The sequence below is a fragment of the Pseudomyrmex gracilis genome, unplaced genomic scaffold, assembly GCF_002006095.1.
Source record: "Pseudomyrmex gracilis isolate BER0280 unplaced genomic scaffold, ASM200609v1 scaffold_33, whole genome shotgun sequence".
Taxonomy (NCBI): Eukaryota; Metazoa; Arthropoda; class Insecta; order Hymenoptera; family Formicidae; genus Pseudomyrmex; species Pseudomyrmex gracilis.
In genome coordinates this window covers 999,508-1,018,312 of record NW_018020617.1, presented here as the reverse complement: position 1 = coordinate 1,018,312, position 18,805 = coordinate 999,508, and the positions used below count along the sequence as shown (strand labels likewise).

At 40.6% G+C, this 18,805-nt stretch overlaps 2 protein-coding genes across 2 annotated transcripts in view; both read left to right on the top strand.

The window, feature by feature from the left end:
• The first annotated feature begins 643 nt into the window (after positions 1–643).
• Positions 644–6,118, top strand: LOC109852692. Its single transcript, XM_020424094.1, has 3 exons — positions 644–1,048; positions 4,348–4,627; positions 4,941–6,118. Exons 1-3 carry the CDS (start codon positions 910–912, stop codon positions 6,061–6,063), a joined length of 1,542 nt encoding a protein of 513 aa, XP_020279683.1. The 5' UTR covers positions 644–909; the 3' UTR covers positions 6,064–6,118.
• A 3,816-nt stretch (positions 6,119–9,934) lies between these two features.
• Positions 9,935–18,805, top strand: part of LOC109852676 (monocarboxylate transporter 2-like) — a 38,237-nt gene continuing 29,366 nt past the window's right edge. The window contains exons 1-2 of the mRNA XM_020424056.1: positions 9,935–10,170; positions 10,259–11,848. Of these exons, the coding sequence (XP_020279645.1) occupies positions 10,603–11,848 (1,246 nt within the window). The 5' untranslated portion in view covers positions 9,935–10,170; positions 10,259–10,602. The remainder of the gene's footprint in view (positions 10,171–10,258; positions 11,849–18,805) is intronic.

Genomic DNA, 18,805 nt, shown 5'->3' with positions numbered 1-18,805 from the left:
AGACAACCATACATGGTCGTCGTGCAGTGTCTGCCTACGAAGCCTACGAGGAAGAAGCGGGAGTCGTTGTCGCGTGGGAGGTCGAGGTATCGTGCACGGCGCTTTTTATGCGAAGCGAAGCAAAGACGGATTCGTGCGCTTGCTCCGGAACCCACACGCGGACACAGAGCGGCTGCTTAAACCGTCTTGCTCTCTCTCTCTCTCTTTTGTTACTTGAACGCGAGTATGATTTTATGTACGCGGATCTTCCAGGAATGACGAGAACATCACCGATCTCTTTCTTTGACGCGTCAGAGAGAAACGCGCGTATCGACAATCCGCGATCGATCCGAAAGAGATCGCTGAGAGAAACGAGATAGAGGAACCTGATTCGGAGCAAGTTTGTGACCGTCCAAGTAGCGTCAACAACTCGAATAATTACAACTAGTTCGTTAGCGAACCGTAACTAAATCTCTCCACGTGAGTCGAATCGCGTAGTGAGACAAACAAGATCGGAAACGTACTTGACAAGTGAAGAAACTCGCGCACAAAAGAAGGAAAGGAAAAGAAAATACTACTCGTGATATGGAAAATTATGGACGGAGCGAGTTGTTCGTCAACTATTTGGAAAACGCACGGGAAAAATGTTCGCGCTTTAGCGAGAAAATTCCGCGCGAAAATGAATCATGTGAGACTCATCGCATTTATCTGTGATAATTTGAAATACAATCGTGACCGGAGTGCATTATATTGGCGAACTTCGAATTTGCAGAGAAGTCACGCGGAATAAACTGCACGTACGCGCAACGCTGTTTTCGTTGCGTTCGTGACAAACGCGCGCAATGAACGAGAGGTTGAGCCACGGGTAAGAATAATAGTACTAATAATAATAATAATAATAGAAAAGTAATAATAATAGAAAAGAAAAGCATGCCGGTCGCGGGGACGAGAAGATTGTATCGAGTTGGACTTGTCGCGATCTTGGCCACCGCGCTGTGTGTTCTAACTCTGCTGGATTCGCCGCCGGCGCGACTCCCGGATCCGCCGATCGACCTTCCTCCTACGCCTGGTAAGCAATTTTCCTCGTCCGGCACCTTCGCGCGAGAGTCGCGACCCTTGCCCTTTCGTTATCGGTGAACGGTCCTCCGCGTCCTGCCGCAACCCGAAGGCGGTAACACAACACTGTGCGCATCGGCGCATCTAGCGAGATTGTTGCCGCCGAGCGAATCGATTGCGAGAGTATATATAAATAAAATTCGGAATCAAATAGCGATTTTTTATTCCGCGCAATGATATTTCGCTAATGCTGCTTTCGCAGCGCTCTTTTGATTTTAATATAATTTTATTGACGAAATATCATTCACACTAACGTAAAACTGTTCTCATCGGCTCGCGGATAGAAGAGAGCAGACTTCGAGAAAGTAAGAGTGGCAATTGTACTAACAACTTGCAGCTTAATTGACTGTAAATCCAAGTACTTTTTCTCGACACGATCAAACAAAAGCAAAGATCTGAGCTCAATCGACTCGCACAAGACCGGCGAACAATTCGTTAGTCGGTGCGCGCGTTATTTTCTAGTCGCACACACGTAATAGAGTTTTTACCTGACCGACAAACCGAGCGGGTAGAGCAAAGAAGCGCTTTTTTTTAAAAAGCACATTCATCTTAACATAATTGCACAAGTTGTTACTCTTTCTTATGCTAACAAAGAATATGACTACGTAAATGACTCGCACCGAAGACCGATACCGATCAACCCGCGCTACGCATCGTAGACACTCATGGCGCTCTTACACGCCATGAGCGGTACGCACTTCCTAAGAGAAGCTAAAAAGATACGAAGATAACGCGCGGAGGTGCGTGCGTGGTCGCGCGCACGCAAAAGCAACACGATACGGAGTTATAAATAAACTCCCGAAGCTTTGGCATAAAGCTCGCCAAGGACGTAAATCTCGTGCTGTTCTTTGGTAGTAGCGACTTCATTAGTCGACGTAATTTATGATGTGATTCATCGAGTGACCGCCCGTCGACTCGTACGCTTTCGCGTATTTCACCTTCGTCTCCGCCGTACAAACATTTCGCGGGAATTATGACAACCAATCGTACGGCGCGAATCCGAGACTACGAGCCATGTATCCTTGTACCAGCCCGAACAAGCTTTTGAAATTTGTTTGTCTCGTACTTGAGTCCACCTTTCACGTTATCACGGACTCGGAATCAAACGGTCATATTTCATTGCTAAATATAAATTGCAAATACGTAAAGTTTTTATTTAACGTGTTTATACACGACCGGTGACCATCCTTATCTTATACATGTATAAAATAACAATATTGGACTAATAATTTACGTTTGCTTACTGAAGTAAAATTTACAAGTCGCGAGAATATTTCAAAATTTATCTTCACATTTTTAAATAAAAGAGAAAGTAAGAATTTATCAGGAAAATTTATTTCTTTCTAATCAGATCTGTCTCAATTTAAAATTAATTTTTTCAAATATTTCGGATGCGTACGACTTCTTTGCTCCTGGCGGTAGTAGCCGCGGCGAGATATTCTATTCGTTCTGACAGTAAGATTTCCATGAGAACGCCGCTGCGCATTAGCGTACTTCTTAGCATGGTACGGATGCCCCCTATCGTGGGATGCCGCGGTTACCTTCTCGTAAACCTCGCGAAGCGTGGCCGCGACGAGCGGACGAAGAAAAGAAGCGAGCGCGGGTAAAGGGCACGAAGTCACGAAGGGATACTTGTAGCACGCAAGCCCGTAATACCGCCGTTCGTCTCAGGTCAAATAACGACACACCGCCAACGAATCATCATCTATCCCGTCCGTCGCCAGCTCCGAGGCAGAGCGCAGCCGCCGATGCGTATCAGCGAGATCGACCGATCTCGTTACCTTACGTTCTTTGTTACGTCGAGGATCGTCAGGGAAATAGTCCCGAACGTTTTTCTCGTCAATAACGATCCATATACGTCGAAGGCGAGTAATTGCAAACAAAACGTATATAGTGCCATAAATTTAGCCGACAGACACGACGCGGATTTCTTTTCTTCCCTCGTTCTCACGTTTTCTCACTGTTTTGTAAAATTAATTATATAAACGAGACGTAACGAGAAGTTCCTGAAGCAATCAATAGCATAGATTTATTATCGCTGTCGAAGAGCAGTACGCTTGGACATGCGTCTCTCGGCGAGAACTTTATCTACTTATATATTCCATAAGTACATCTATCTATTACATGCATAATGCATAGAAAAAAAAAAAAAAAAAAAAAAAANNAAAATCTCTCCTTTTTAAATTCGCTTCGGCTCGTGATTCGAATCTTTATAATTAGAACGAGTTTCCCGGCGAAATATACAGAAAATAAGAATACGCGTTCAACATTAGGAAGCCTAATTAGCGAACATGTCCGATTGAGATTCCATCCGACTCTAATTTTCTCTCCTTCTCTCTTCTTCCAACTGTTCCCTCGAATATCATTAGTGTTGCGGGGAATGCAGTGTTGCGGCATCATGCAAACTATCGCGTACTGATAAGCGAGAAATGTTGAAGCAAATGTTCTCAGTTTTATAGTAGCGCAGCGAACCAAACGAACGTGCTCATAGTACACGACAGCGATCGACTTTGCATGACGCATCACTTCCATCCGTTTGTGTAGCGTAAACGTCTCTTCCGAGCCGACTCACGAACCACGCGGCATATATAACGTCGAAAGAGAACCAATCGACCTAAACAATAAGTAGAGAAATATTTCTCAAAAAGAAGTGTACGGAATTATAGTCGCAGAAATTGCAAGGATAAAGTACCAGTAAGCAATAATGCTAGCAATAATATTATAGCGCGGTCTAATAGTGTAAAAATTCTGATAAGCTACGGACGGAGAATATCGTAACTATATACGTGGTACACGTATCAGCGCGGCAGCGCGCGCAGTTTCTTGGTCTTGCAAGAAAACACCAACGACCAAAACTCGTTAAGTCGGATAAAACTTTGTAATTGTAGAATGAGTCAAGCCGCATGAATGTGCATTATTCGCTTTAAAAAGAATGCTTTGCAGTTTTAAATATATATGTATATATATATATACACACATATATGTTATAAAGAACGTCGTGTTGCCAAAACGCGTGCGATGAACGTCACAGATTTATTATTGACCGTAATTTAGTGAGTTGATTGATCAGCATAGCACGAACTACTAGTACGTTATTAACTCAACAAAAACAAATGAGTTAGCGCGCTGTCTCCCGATACCTTGAGTTCCTCTCAATTAACTCCTCTAACCGGCCGCGCGCGATCTACCACTTTCCCCGCATTCGTTCCGATATAAACGACTTCTTAGCGTCAATCTTTGCGCGTATTCCAGGGGGCGAACCACCGGGCACAAGAAGCATCGTCGCTTATTCGTGGGCCCGAAGATTGGCACTCGATTACAGGCCCACCAAGCATTGCGACGGTAATGGAACGAGCGGAATGGCATTAAACGCGCACGAGACGCTCGGCACGAAATGGCTCGAGACAATCCCGGGACGGCTCTTTCTGTACAGCGCCCATTTGGACCTCAGAGTCAACGGTTATCCGAGCATCAGAGTGATTGGCGTTAAACGAGAAGCCCTGCCACCTTCCGCGCTCTTCTGCACTATATGGTGAGGCCATTTTTCACGTCGCATACAAAGCTTGTCTCTTACTTTATCTCCGAACGAACGTTAAACATCAGAAAACGAGAATCACTGAAAGATGTGCTTAATTAATGCGCGCATTACAGTCGCATGTCTTCTCTTCGGAAATCACGATGATAAATCAGTGCGATTAATTATATTGCAATAACAATCTGTGATATAAATACATTTCTCTTCGCCGTGTATTCAGATGGAAAATATATTTCTTCGCTCTGTTCGCGGAACGCGCATCCTCTTCCAATTGGAAATGCTGAATTAAAAACGTTCTTATTGGTTTTAGGTACCAAGAGCATGAAGGAGGGACACGATCGTTGAGCGTAGAGGCGCTCGTCTCGACGATCTGGTTGGACGAATGGGGTGGTATTGCGGATAGTTACACCGGAATCCTCGTCAATTGCCAGCTGCCGTTAGACAACTCCGTTCGTCATTCTTACCGTGTTTACGTAGGTCTGAATTCTTGCTACGAGAATGCTAGTCATAGTTTAACTACTACTCGCACCGAAATCGACAACAAAACGTATTCCATCGCCGGCCGAAAGAAACGTCGGCAGTTCACCTTGTGCATCAAGGGACTGGATTTCGACGAGGACATATCGCATAAGCTGATAGCTTTCGTCGAGCTGCACCGTATTCTAGGCGCCAATCTGTTTTATTTTTACGTTTTCAACGTGCACGAGAACGTGTTGAAAGTGCTACGTCTGTACGAGCGATCGAACGTCGTGCGATGGTTCAGGCTCGATTTGCCGGGAGATCTGCCAAATGAGAAGACGGCTCGGAGACGATTCTTCAATGAGGATATCTGGACGAAGAGGCGAATGGAACTGATCCCGTATAATCACTGTTTTTATGAGAATCTTCAACGATCGGAATTCGTGGTACCGATCGACATTGACGAGGCGATCGTGCCGACACGTCGGAAAACCTGGTACGAGCTGCTGCTAGACGAGCGCGCTAAGCTCGGCAGGAGCTTCAAGGACTTCGCCTCTTATTCCGTGCGAAACGTTTACTTTTTCCCCGAGCTGCAGAACAAAAGCCAATCCGATTGGCTCGGATTGAACAAGGAGATCGATCGCTCGGCCGAGTATCCGGATTACTTGGACACCACGAGAACGGCCAGTATTTCGCCCGAGGGCGATTCCGTTAAGAGCTTTGTCTCCACGAGGCGCGCCCTAACGGTGCACAATCACTATGCCCTGACCACGCTGAATCCGTCTACCAGACGAGCTCATCATCTGGATTCGAACGATGTGCTTAAGCACCACCATCGGGCATGCGACAGCCGACATCTTGACTGCGATCTCCTGATGGAGAACGTTAGGATCGACGAGTCCGCTCTGCGTTACGCAGACGAGCTGAAGACAAGGATGCGAATCATCTTAGCCGATCTCAATGCCCTGCCATAAACTTTTAGCAATGTTGTAAATAACAAATAAGATTATAATATGTTTTCAAACGATATATGTGTGTCTTTTCTATTTATTTTTTCTTTGTACATTCATCCATTATCTAACCACCTTGTCCACGTCGTTTCCCTCGAAATGAAATAGGTCACCTAGAAAACGATAGCGCCAAGAAAGCAACGGTCCAAAACGAAATAATGGTGACATTTCTCGAGCGTAGCACTTAAAATAATTGCGGTCAGGTATACAATAATTGAAAAGAAAAACATGCGAAATGCCAAAAGCAAGCTCGGAGCTTTCAGTCTTGATGTCTTTAGAATTACTAGCCCCGTGAATAATTGGAAAATGTTTAAAGTAACAAAGACACGGTTCGCAGTCTTCCGAGATTGACGCTCGAGATCCGCAATAGTCGCGAGCGCAATAATTGAAAAACGTCTAAAAACAACGAAAGCAAATCCGTTGGCTTTTCAGAACTCGGAAAGCGCTTAACCCGCTTCCGAAGATTCGAACGTCTCTTTAACAACTAAAACACAAAACTTTTTATTTTTCGCATGGCCTCGACTCCGTCTGACACGTTTACCAAGTGAAACGAAACAAACGGCGCTGTTTATACGTGTTTATGAGCGAGAAATGTATAGGAAAGGTAACAGTTTCTCTCTCGCAAGTTAACGAGTACGTGCAAAGGAACGAACGACTTTATAAAGCGTTGCATCCATCATGCTTGGTATGTGCAAACGACAGTTTCAATCTCGCTGAAGTGTCGGTTCGGTGGTCATCCATTAGCTTTCAACATCTCGTTCTACACGCCAGGTCAAATACTTTGCACCTCAGAAACAGTCCCGAGAACATTTCTATCGCCGTCGTTATCGAATTGATTTCAGATATCAAGTTGAATTTTTCGTATGCCGGATCGACCGCAGTCGTCGAGAACATATTTTTCATGAATAAAATCATAAAAACGGCTTTTGCGCGCAAGCGTATCCGCGATCGAAGATAAATCACGTGGCGGCGGAAACAAACAAGGGTATGATTTTTTTTTTTTTTTTCAAACGCGCGATTCTCCCAGATAAGTTTTACGGCCAATATCAAGCGTATAACGCGAGCAACGCAATCGGGGTCATAACTAGATTTAATAGTTCACAAGAAAATTGTGTCGTATTCGCATTCCCCCGCAGAAGACGCAAAAGATAAAAGCGGAATGCAATTTCGTTCGAAAGTAAAGTAAGTAAGTTTCACTAGAATTATTGGCTCGCCATTTACGATGTGTCGCGGACACTCCTTTGGATGTCACTTCTTCCGATTCTTTAAACTGTCGCTCTACAAAACTTCGGAATGGAATAACCGAATTCGTGAACTTCCCAAAACGACAATCGTAAAAGGCGAGAGCACGTAAGAAAGTTTTCCGTAATATTCTCTAAGACCAATCTGTTCTCTCATACTCTCCTTAACGTCGGTCTTTAAAAGCAAGTTGCAAGCAAGTAAGAAATACACATGTATCAAGATTGTTCTATTTTTTATACAATAATATCTAGTACTCTAAGTGAGGGAGACAGATCAAGCTTGTGCTCATATCGCTGAAGCAGATCTCGGAAGACCACATCTGTGTATTTCTGATTGTTGTCCGCTGCAAAAATTAAAGTCGTCACACCGGTTGTCGATCTGTTCTTTTAATTGACTGGCGTTCTCGCTGATTTTTACATATTTATTTATTTTTTTTTCTGTCTTAAACACGAGAACTTACAATGATGGTTATAAAAAAACCCGTTAACCTTTTTATTAATATCGCACCAGTTTTTTACGCAAAAGTAAAATTTCTTTAACGGATCTAATACCTAAAATCTACATGACACAAAAAAAAGACACAATAATAGCGCATTTGAAGACACAATAATAAGCGTTGATTGTGTGTGAAATATGTTTGCAATCCAATTATCCAAGTGGTTCCACTCTATATTCGCGGTAAAATCCAATTGCATCACGCGGATTTTACGATCGGCGAAACATGTTGCGAAAGCGAAGCGTTCGGATATAAATGAGTTAACGTCGCCGCGACCGCGCACAATTTCGGGAATTAAAATCTCACTCGCGAAAAACGTCCGATCTATCATAAATCTCATTATATTCTTCAGTCTGTGTACGCGCGTCAGCGCGCGTATCTCTTTACTGATTTATACTCGCGGTGTTTGAGTTGCAACTTTTTTCACCAGGGGCTGACAAAGTAAACTCGCTCGTGTAACGCCCTTCTGAGAAGCTTCATTGAGCGGCCCCCGCGTTAATTCGATCGCGAAATATTTTCGCGCGACGCGACAACGACGACGACGACGGCGACGGCGACGAGCCCATGTGCTCCACTTTAATAAAGTATTCGCGAGAAGGTGAAATGTCCGTCTGATCGCACCACGTGATAAAATTCGCACTGGTGTCACTTACATTCTTCGCTCACTTGCGGACGCTGTTCGTTCGCGGCTACGACCGATCTCAAATTAATGTGACGATAAATCACGCGAACTTTAGAAGAGGGAGAGAAACACGCGCGTTCGTTGCATGCGTTCGTTCATCGCCCGACTAAATTTATCGGTATACTAAAGCACATCCGCATCTGTTTCTTACTTTCGTATCGCGACGACACCACGACGGAAGAGCTTCATCTCTTCTCCCCGCAATCTGTGCGTGTGGAATTCGCATATATCATCGATAATAATGTCTCCATCGGTTGGACGCACCTGCTTTCTCGACCGCGCAACACTTTCTCTCTCTCTCTCTCTCGCTTGAGAGTGGGCGCCAGCTCTTCGCGTTGTTATTCTCCAAGAAAATAGGAAAAAGTTGTGTTATTACAGATTCACGTCTCGTCCCGAACAAGAGCGTATATTATGCGCGCCGATATTCTTCTCGTCGATGATGACATCGCCGCGAGTAATCTTTCTAGCAAGCAAATTGTTACGACTCTTCTTCTCTTTTATCTCTCAAAAAAATCCAGTTGTTCTTTTCGCGAGATATCGTTTTTACTCCTTTTACGCCTGCGCAGTATATCCACATCCTATATTACCTGTTTCCTAGATGAGAAAAAAAGTTCACTTATCGTTCTTTCGTTATCTATAAGTTTTATCTTGTTGTCTGACTAACAGTATGCTTTTCTCAGATTATTGCTGGCGTGCTGATCGCACGTGATCGTTAAGATAGATCAGTTCTCGCGCGGTGAAGAACTAATGAGATACATACCTACGTACAATGGTGTCGCAGAGAAACGTTACTGTAGAAACAAGCTAACGTTGGCGACACAAACTGGGACGTTCAACGTCAAAACAACATGACACGAACTGTTTTGAAACAACGTCACAAACGACGCTAGAATATTATTCAGAAACATCTCTCTTGAAAAATTGTGAAATTTTATCGAAAAAAGTTTTTGATACCTTTAACTGTATAATAATAATAATATAAAATAAATAACACATAATACACATTATACATTTTTATACGAGGTTTTCAATTATTTAAAGAGTTTTACAAAAAGCTAAAGAAATGAGCATTTTATATATGTAAAATACGAGGTAAAATGAAACTATTGAGAATTCAGTAAAGATCAAGACCTAAATCTGCACACACACAGGAAGTGTTTGACTAAATTATGCGCGCGCGGTCATAAACTTAATAAAAGTCCGACCGACATATGAGCACGCGACGTGAGCGCTTACATTGCGTGGCGCAAAAAAAATCACGAAAATGTAGCTTTCGCGATTCGTCAGATATCTGCAAGCATGCGCCTGCCATGCAAGAGAGAGAGAGAGAGAGAGGGAAAGAGAAGGAGAGAGAACACAGAGAGAGGGTTGATCGCAAGTAAGCAGCACGTGCGTAGCAGTCATCCTGGCGCATTCGCCAGGACCGCTTGCATCTCGGAAGTTATCTTTCCATCATCGGATGTGTTGCAGATCATTATCTCGCGCGCAATAAACACTTGCAAGTCGACATTATTTCGCGCGACAACTTTTAATCAGCGGTCATAATAACATCGTTATATGTTTCGTCGCGAACATGAAATCCTTTTTAATTCACGCACAAGTTTTCCGTTTTAATTAAACCAACAAGATGATCTGCGATAAATTTGCGATGGTAGAAAAAAAAAAAAAAACAAATCAAAACTTTTATTTAATTAATCTCACTGATTTATATTATTCTGTTTTGAACGTATATTTTCTAGTGGACGATTTATAGTGAACGTCGTAAACGCCACATCGTGACACCTATAAACTAACTACATGTACGTTATTACATGTGTGCGCGTACTCTGCGCGTATACCGCACCGAAATTGGGGCTCGCTCGCGACCTATATTTAAGTATTTTCGACAAATTTCTCTCATCGAATGTAGTTTCTGTTACTTCTGTCTTTACACGGATTCCCAAGGCGAAATGGGTCGCCGAATCTTTATCGCCTTCAAAAAAAAGAGTTGCTCGTTCGCTGAAAGAGTTCGCAGAAAAGCATTTTACTGGACGCTACGCGGAACCGAATCAACTACGGATTTGGGAAAAACTTTTAACAAAGAATGACGATATATAAACGAGATAGGATGAGACACAGCAGTTCTTGGCCCGATCGGGCGGCGCAAACAGTGAAGATGCGCGTTGACTCCTTGTCTCGTGCCTTCACCATCATACCAACGAGTCGCGAAACAATATATCGATTGGAACAAACTGCACCACCGCGGTCCAATTTCCTGGAAGAAGTCGTTTTACTAGATCGATGCGTCTCCGGGGGAACCGTAACGATAAAACGAAGATTAATCGACGGAAGGCCACTTATAAGTAAGAAATTTGCAAACTTTACTGAAAATTCGATCGATACCGAGACAAAAAGTGTGAAAAGATCCATACGACGCTGTTTACCGCGTAGTCTTTCTTCGACGGAAACAACCGCGATTAATCAAAACGCGGTCATCGAAATGGAAAAGAACATATTCAAGGATCAATCAAGATGTAAATCGGATTCCCTCGTCTCGAAAACCGACACGGATTTCGTGAAGTCATCTCCGAAAAATCTACAGAAATATGCAAACGTAACAAACAAATTTCCTTCGGAAAATAACGCTTTTGATGTCATAGTAAACATTGCAAATGAGAAAGTTCTCGCATCCGACGCCGTGCAAATAAACGATTCCCAAAGGCGAGAAACGAATAGAGCGATGAAAAAGCGTCGGGTTACCGGTCTGTCCGGATTTACCGCGAATCGCACAGTCGCATCCTCGGCGCCGCACATCGAGATTGTCAACTACGACGACTACGTGACATCTGTTTCACTCGCGAGAAAAGATCATCACGCCTGTGTGAAGTGCACGTCCGAGGGTGTCCTTCGCACGAAGATCGATCCCTTTCGTTCCCCTTTGCAGTGTAAGAAAAATAACGACGCGCATGACATTCAGCGGGGCAATTCGATCAGACGCGAAAAAAAGGAAACACGCGACGAACTTCGCGCCGACCAGCGTCAAATCAAGGACATCTGGCAGAGCGGAGGAGAGCGTCTAATCGACAAGGCGAAATCTGCCGACGGAAATGGAAAAAAACCGCAACCGCGAAGGAAGAATGACAGCTTGTCGCCGGCACGACCAACGACGGACTTCAGAAAGGAAGCTACTCTCAGGAGACATTATTATCCTGAGGGAGGATGGGGATATATCATTGTCACGTGTTCGGTGCTGGTACACTTTATCGGAGTGGGTTTGCAGCTCGCCGCGCCTGGATGCTGGCACAGTTCCGCCAAGCAGAAATTTCGACATCCACCGTTGCATAGTACAGGTAAGACAATTATTGAATTTTTTTAAGATATTACAAAATAATTGTAATTGTAATTGTAATTGTAATAATTGTATGAGTCTAAGTGATAATAACAAAATAACTTTTTCTTCGTGTACGAAAAAATAAGACAGAGAGATAAATAACATTGTGTACGTATTGTTGCACAAATATTATCAGTCGTAGATAATATTTCGTTGAAAAATAATACCGCACTATTTGTCAATGCAGAAGATAAATCTCGATGACAGTAATATCTTATTACTGACCTGGATACGTCTTTTTACGAAAAGTATTTTGATCATGCTTTACGTAACTGTACATCTATATATTCAATCCTTCTCAAATCTCCGGTCATATATCATAAATTATGTGCTACGATATCAAGAGCTATGGTCACACAGCAAACCCAAGAGATGAAAAATCCTCCGACCAATGTGCGACCTTCAGATTCTACCAATCATCCACCTGTATTGGTCTTCGATCACAATGTGTGATCTCTCAAACTCAACTTTCTATCCACACATTGATCTTCGATCGAATATTTGGTCTCGGAACTTTTTATCATCTGTGTGATCTATGAATTTTTTTTTTTTATAAAATAAATTACAAGACATGGTTAAAATACACCTATTTTTACTACAGAATCATGTAATTTAATTCAAATTCAAATTGAACTCTCTCTCTCTCTTGAAAACTAATTCAAACTAACATCAGTTTCTTCGAAAATTGGATAGGAAATCTTTTATCTTTTATAGGGAGTGCTTTTGGTATTATTAATTTACGTGAAAAACAAAAGAGCGTGTAATTTCGTAAAACGTACGCGTAAAAAAAATCAGGACAATGAATTGACAATCGGGACGCGTAGCGTGCTCACATTCGGCTTTACACGTGCGCAGCATCGCGATGCACTCGCGAACCATCGGATTTTACACGATGCACGACAGTTCTCGTTGAATATTCGTTGATGGTGTAACTTAATACTCGGTTCAATTTTCGTTTACCTATTTTGCGCGGATCTAATTGCAAAAGTGAAATTGCGATCAACTCAACAAGATTTAAATTAAAAAGTGTCCAATGTTTGAATAAAAAAAAAAAAAAGAACTTTTCTATTAGTGCGAGTAAAATTGTTACGTATTATATTGTAATGTATGTTAACTGAGTGTCTTTTTTGAAAATATATAAGTAGAACACATCAAGTGCCTTATAAAGTTCATAATAAATATTGCAGTGATTTGTTTAAATAATTCGATAAATGACGCAACACAGCGGTTGACAGTAAAGTGACATTTTAATTTTTCTTTTGACACAAAAATTTATCATATTCCGTTTCGATTGTTCGAGTTTGATAAACGAAACGCGAAATGAACAAACGAGCTGATTTGTGCGAGGAAACTGCTTATCGCAAACGTCGCCGCTCTTATAACGCTGCTATGAGCGACGAGAATGCGCTCGGCGACGACGATGACGATGACGACGACGACGAAGATGAAGACGAAGACGAAGACGAAGACGAAGACGAAGACGAAGACGAAGACGAAGAAGATGAAGCAGAAAAAGAAGAATTATGTTCTCATCGTGACTGTGCAACGCTAGTACGCTGCCGGGAACGCGAATGCAACGCGCGAAAAATATCTAGTCAGGAATCTGAGACTGGCTGGTCAAGCGAAAGTCTCGTTTCGAAACGACCGCTGACGAGAGAGTCTTCCAGCAACATCGCGAAATCGTGGAGCGAGATCGAAATCCCGGAATTACTTTTGGCGCATCCAGAGATTCTATCGCGAATGATGCGGTGTCGCTGCTTCGTGTCGCAATTCTCCATCTGCGCTCAATGTCAACGTCGGAAAATCTCGTCCACGTCCTCTTGTTCCGCTCGAGAGTCGTTGCTTCCTCTGGGCGCGAAGCGGAAAGACTCCGGAAACTCCGTGTCAACCTGCCAGAGCTTCCTACCCCCGTCTTCCGGCAGGAACTCGGCTGGCAGCCTCTTGTATCATTGTTGCGCTGAGAACGGAGACAACAGAACGACTATTCAACGCCGGCACTCAATCGCCTCCGTCTTCGGACCGATCACGCATCATCGGTACTCATCGGATCAAACGCACTTGCTGTGCGGCCGCAAGATCGGTCGCGTAGATAATCGCAGACTCTCCGAGCAACCGCTCGTCGAAGATGCGATCGGAAACAGCGAAAACATCACCGCGGAACCAATCGTTGTTGGCAGAATACGTTCGCGAGCGTTTCCGAAAAAAACAACAACGGCGACTCGCGCGGCACAATCGGTCGCTATGTTTCCCCGTAAGAATTCCATGTCCGTCGACATTAAAACGCCGAACAAATCCCGAATTTCGGCTAACAAATCGGAATCTAACGTCGTTTCTCCCGTTCGTAAAAGCAGCATTCCCATCACGCCTAAGATGATGAGACGACGATTCTCCGAGCAATTGATCCTCGAGGGAGGCCTCGGTAGCATCGGCGAATTCGAAACTCTGCTCAATCTGTCCGAAGACGCGAAGGAGGAATCCTTGACCGCGATAAACGCGCGAAAAAAACTCACGCTCAAGAAGCATTACTATCCAGAAGGCGGTTGGGGATATGTTATCGTCATAATAACGATTTTCGTGCACTTGATCTCTCACGGACTGCAACTAGCGTCCGGCTTACTAATGAGTCCGGTTATGACGCAATTCGAGCAGACAGCTGAGAACTCAGGTACGCATATAATAAAACACGATTGTTCACAAAAATTGAGCTTCACAATATTGTTTCGCGCTTTCTATGATCGCTACGTATTTGTTTCTAATGTACTTGTCTCTCTTCTTTGTAATGACATTAAATGTAAATCACAATGTAAGCAGTCCATTAAGAGAAGATAAAGACTCACTCTCAAATCGCTATATTTATTGTTAGTATCAAGCTCTGAGTAATGCGTAATGTAAATTATGTATTAGTTAATACTACATACTATACACGTTTTTTCTCTGCCAATCGCAAATAAAATTAATAACTGATTAATTAAGCCACGATACGTTCTATGATTTTTACGACATTCATAAATAATATGACGAGATAAGAACAATTTCGAGCTCTATCCGTTCCCGCGTAATTAATAAATTCAATTAAAACAACGTGAGTTCGCATCGGGAGAACTGTGACTTCTTTATCACAAAAAAACAATCGAATGAACAATCAGAACACGACATGCGTGTGTGTGTGTGTATAAAATTATACGTTGCTTGTTAATATATGTAAATCGACAAGCACGTCGATTACTATACAAATATGAAAGATAAATACATAAGATTCACGCTTTTTGATAAATCTCTGCGAAACTTTCAGCAATTTTTATAGAAAAATGATTTCTGTGGTCAAAACTCGTGCCAATTCAATGTTTCTGCAGCTGTTTCCAAGCGATATTCGTGTAAATCATGCCAGTGATGTACACATTTCTTTTTGTTTCATACACGATAATGAATTTTCTTAATGTGCAAAAACCTAATTGAAATGTGACAAGTGAGTTCCAGTTATAAATGCATCAAATTTAATTTGTCGGAGGAAAAGTAGTAGAGTGAAATGGAAATTAGGATAATGTGATGACAAACAAAAGCGACAATTTGCGTTTAATCAAATGAAATTATACGAAATTATATGAAAGTACTTTACTCAAACAAACATTCATCAAACAGCAGTTTTGAAAAGAAGAGGAAAAAAATATTTAATAAAAAGAAAGTTATTTGCGTACGTACAAAAAAATGTTTAAAGTGTTGTATAAAAAAAATGTGTTTTCGGGCGGTTGACACCTGACCTGAATTACCATGACTATGTCCAGTTACAATCAGGTCACTCTTGTACCTCTTCATGAATATTTCATATTAAAATCTTCGTTCCAACATCTTTCTTTCAATAAGTTCTTCGAATATTTAAACATATTTCTTCTCATTGTTAGTTAGATCACATTTAAATTTTGACTTTACTATTTATCTTCGTAAATTATTATATTATGTATTTTTATTAAATAAATTATTATTATTCTTAATGTCTATTTGAAATTTTTATTTTGCTAAAACAGATTGTTTTCTCACAAATATATATGTATAATGTATGTATATAACGATTATAATAATAAAGCATCAAGCCACTTCGCATATAGAATATCAATTTAATTCTCTAATTACAAAAAATCTACTGCAAGTATTAGCAAGTTTGCTTGCACATAAAAACTTCTATATCTCTTAGAAAAATTATTACATCGCGCTTGATAAATGCTCAATCAACCGCAATAGATCTAGCGTCGTTGAATAAATCGTAGAGAATTAATCTTTGCTTCTCTTGGCAGCGAAACTTTTAGTTTGCTTTCGCACAAATATACACAAATGTTTGTGATCAAATAATATTTGAGAAAAAATATACTTCATTCTTTTTGAATTATTCATATATAATTATTAATATATTTAAATTTGATTTTTATAATAAAGATATAATTATAAAATATGTTTATCCTTTTCAAGAATTATTACACAGTACTGAATAAAAGGAACAAAAAAATTTGCTTGATATTATACCGACCGTTTTCAAAAGTGGATAACACGCACAACTTGTTTGACAACATATGCTGTTTTACCACCGGCTACTAACTTACCGAGAACTCGATATATATAATACATACACATATATGTATATGTGTGTACTATACGTATATATACATATACTTATTAAGAGTATAAAAAAACTGAGTATATTTATAAATATACTCAGTAATATAAATATACTTAAACTGAGTATATATTTATAAACTAGTAAATTTATAAATAATTTACATGAAGTAACATGTTTTTATCATAGTTATTATAAGAACATATTTATATTAAAACATCTACTATGTCACTCAAAGTAGATGCTAAAGAAAACTTTCGCTCAAAGTAAACTTTTGACAAATACATCAGCTTGTACTTCAACTGTAATTTGCAACAGCTAAAATTTACAATTTGAGCTTCGAATTGTTGCTTCATCTGTTCTATTCGCCAGAAATGATTGCGATTTTTTGCGAATCTAAAAAAATGGCGACAAGATATTTTTGAATAACAATGAAATCATTGATGTCACACATACCTATACTTTAGCGAGCTGTGTTACACAAACACTACATGCTATAACGAGTCAGCATTTGACATTTATTTTACTAAAAATGAAACTTTTCAACAACAACAGCGCAGCGTGATATTACGGATGCGGAACCTACACGTTGTTTCGGATACTTATTAATCGCCCCACGTAAACGAGTGCATATAAATAAAAATTGTGAAACCAGAGATGATTTATTCTAAAGTATTGCTCGCGTTTTAAATTGATGAAGCACCTTGCAAAACAACGATGTATTCTTCTATATAAGATAACAGCTGCACTGAGAAAAAAAAGTTGGTGAAGTAACAAAATAGTATTCGATTCAACTATATGCAGCGGTCACGGACTGTCAATAAAATATTGATTAATGTAAGAAGATATCATGTTTCAATAGATATAATAATTAGATTATACCGAAAGACAATTTAGTTGTTTTAACAAAATTAGAATTTGCTTAAATACAGGTAACTTTGAATGTACAACACAATAGGACAACACAATATTTTGTCTGCTTATAAAAATAAGCAGTTTGATTAAATGAAATACTTAGTGCAAAGAAATTCAGATTATATTCAATTAAAGTAAATGAGAATTGCCTATTTCATCTTTTTTAACAGTATCTTTTATTTGAAATTATCACAACTTATGTTCGACAAAACAATTCATGGTTTAGTGAATTAAATATGTTCATTACCACTATTGTTAATTCAACTTATACAAATTTGTTATCTTTATTACCATATGCTTGAATTAAAAAACCAAGTATTTCAGATAACAAACTGAAACTCAACTAAACGCATTTGGTTGAGTTAATAGTATTTTTTTCTCAGTGTGAGGAACCTATTAGCATTGATATGCGTTCCAGAGTTAGAATGTGTTCTTTCTTCTCGAGAAGAAACAACTCTTTCTTTTTTCTTTTTCTTTCTCTCTGGCGTCGGTTTTTTTTTCTCGTAAAATCTTATCGGAACTAGCGATTCCGTGATATATATATATATATATATACACACATATATAGAGTTTCGCGGATATACGCTGCGTCGCCGCCGCGTCGTATGACGACAAATGAAATGGATCTCAGCGAATTTGGTTAATGCTATCCGAAAACATGTACGTTGCAGTGACGTCGTCACAGAATGTTCACTCGACCGCGCCTGCCGAATCGAGTTTTACTTTCATTCGGTGAAAGTGGTACTTCTCTTTATTTCTTTCGGTCCGTGTCCCGCGCTTGCAACGGGTTTATCGGACGCGTGCACTTTTTCTTCCGTTTTCTTCTTCTTCTTTCTCTGCTATCGCGGTCGTAGTGTGTCCACGTCGAGTAATAAACGTTTCTCTTTTTTTTTTTTTATTCGTCTTCCTCCTGGAACAATATCGTTTCTTTCTACGGTCGCGCGCGGATATCATATCTCTGTTTCTGCAATACAGATTTTTTTGTAAACTTCTTTGAGAACTGACAGTTTGTTTTCTGTATAACTATCCAAGAGTAATACAAACTCGCTTAATGCTTTCCTTCATTCTTTGATAACAATTTTTCATAGTTAAACGAGAATAAAGAAAACGAACCTTAGTCTTGGAAATTCTTGTGCGATTTACTTTACCTCACTTTGTGAATTGCGTCTATGAAAGACCGTCTAAATTGCTCAAGCATATTGCTCGGGAAATCGCACGATAAGACTCACTCGTATATACGTCGATGCTACAGCGATATTAACATGTCCTCAAGCAATATGTCAAGATTTGCTCATAATACAAAAATTCGGAGACGAAACAAACGTATTCTCTCATATAAAAAAACACTAATTTCAAAATATAAATCATTTATATTATAAATTAACGCGCGCGCTA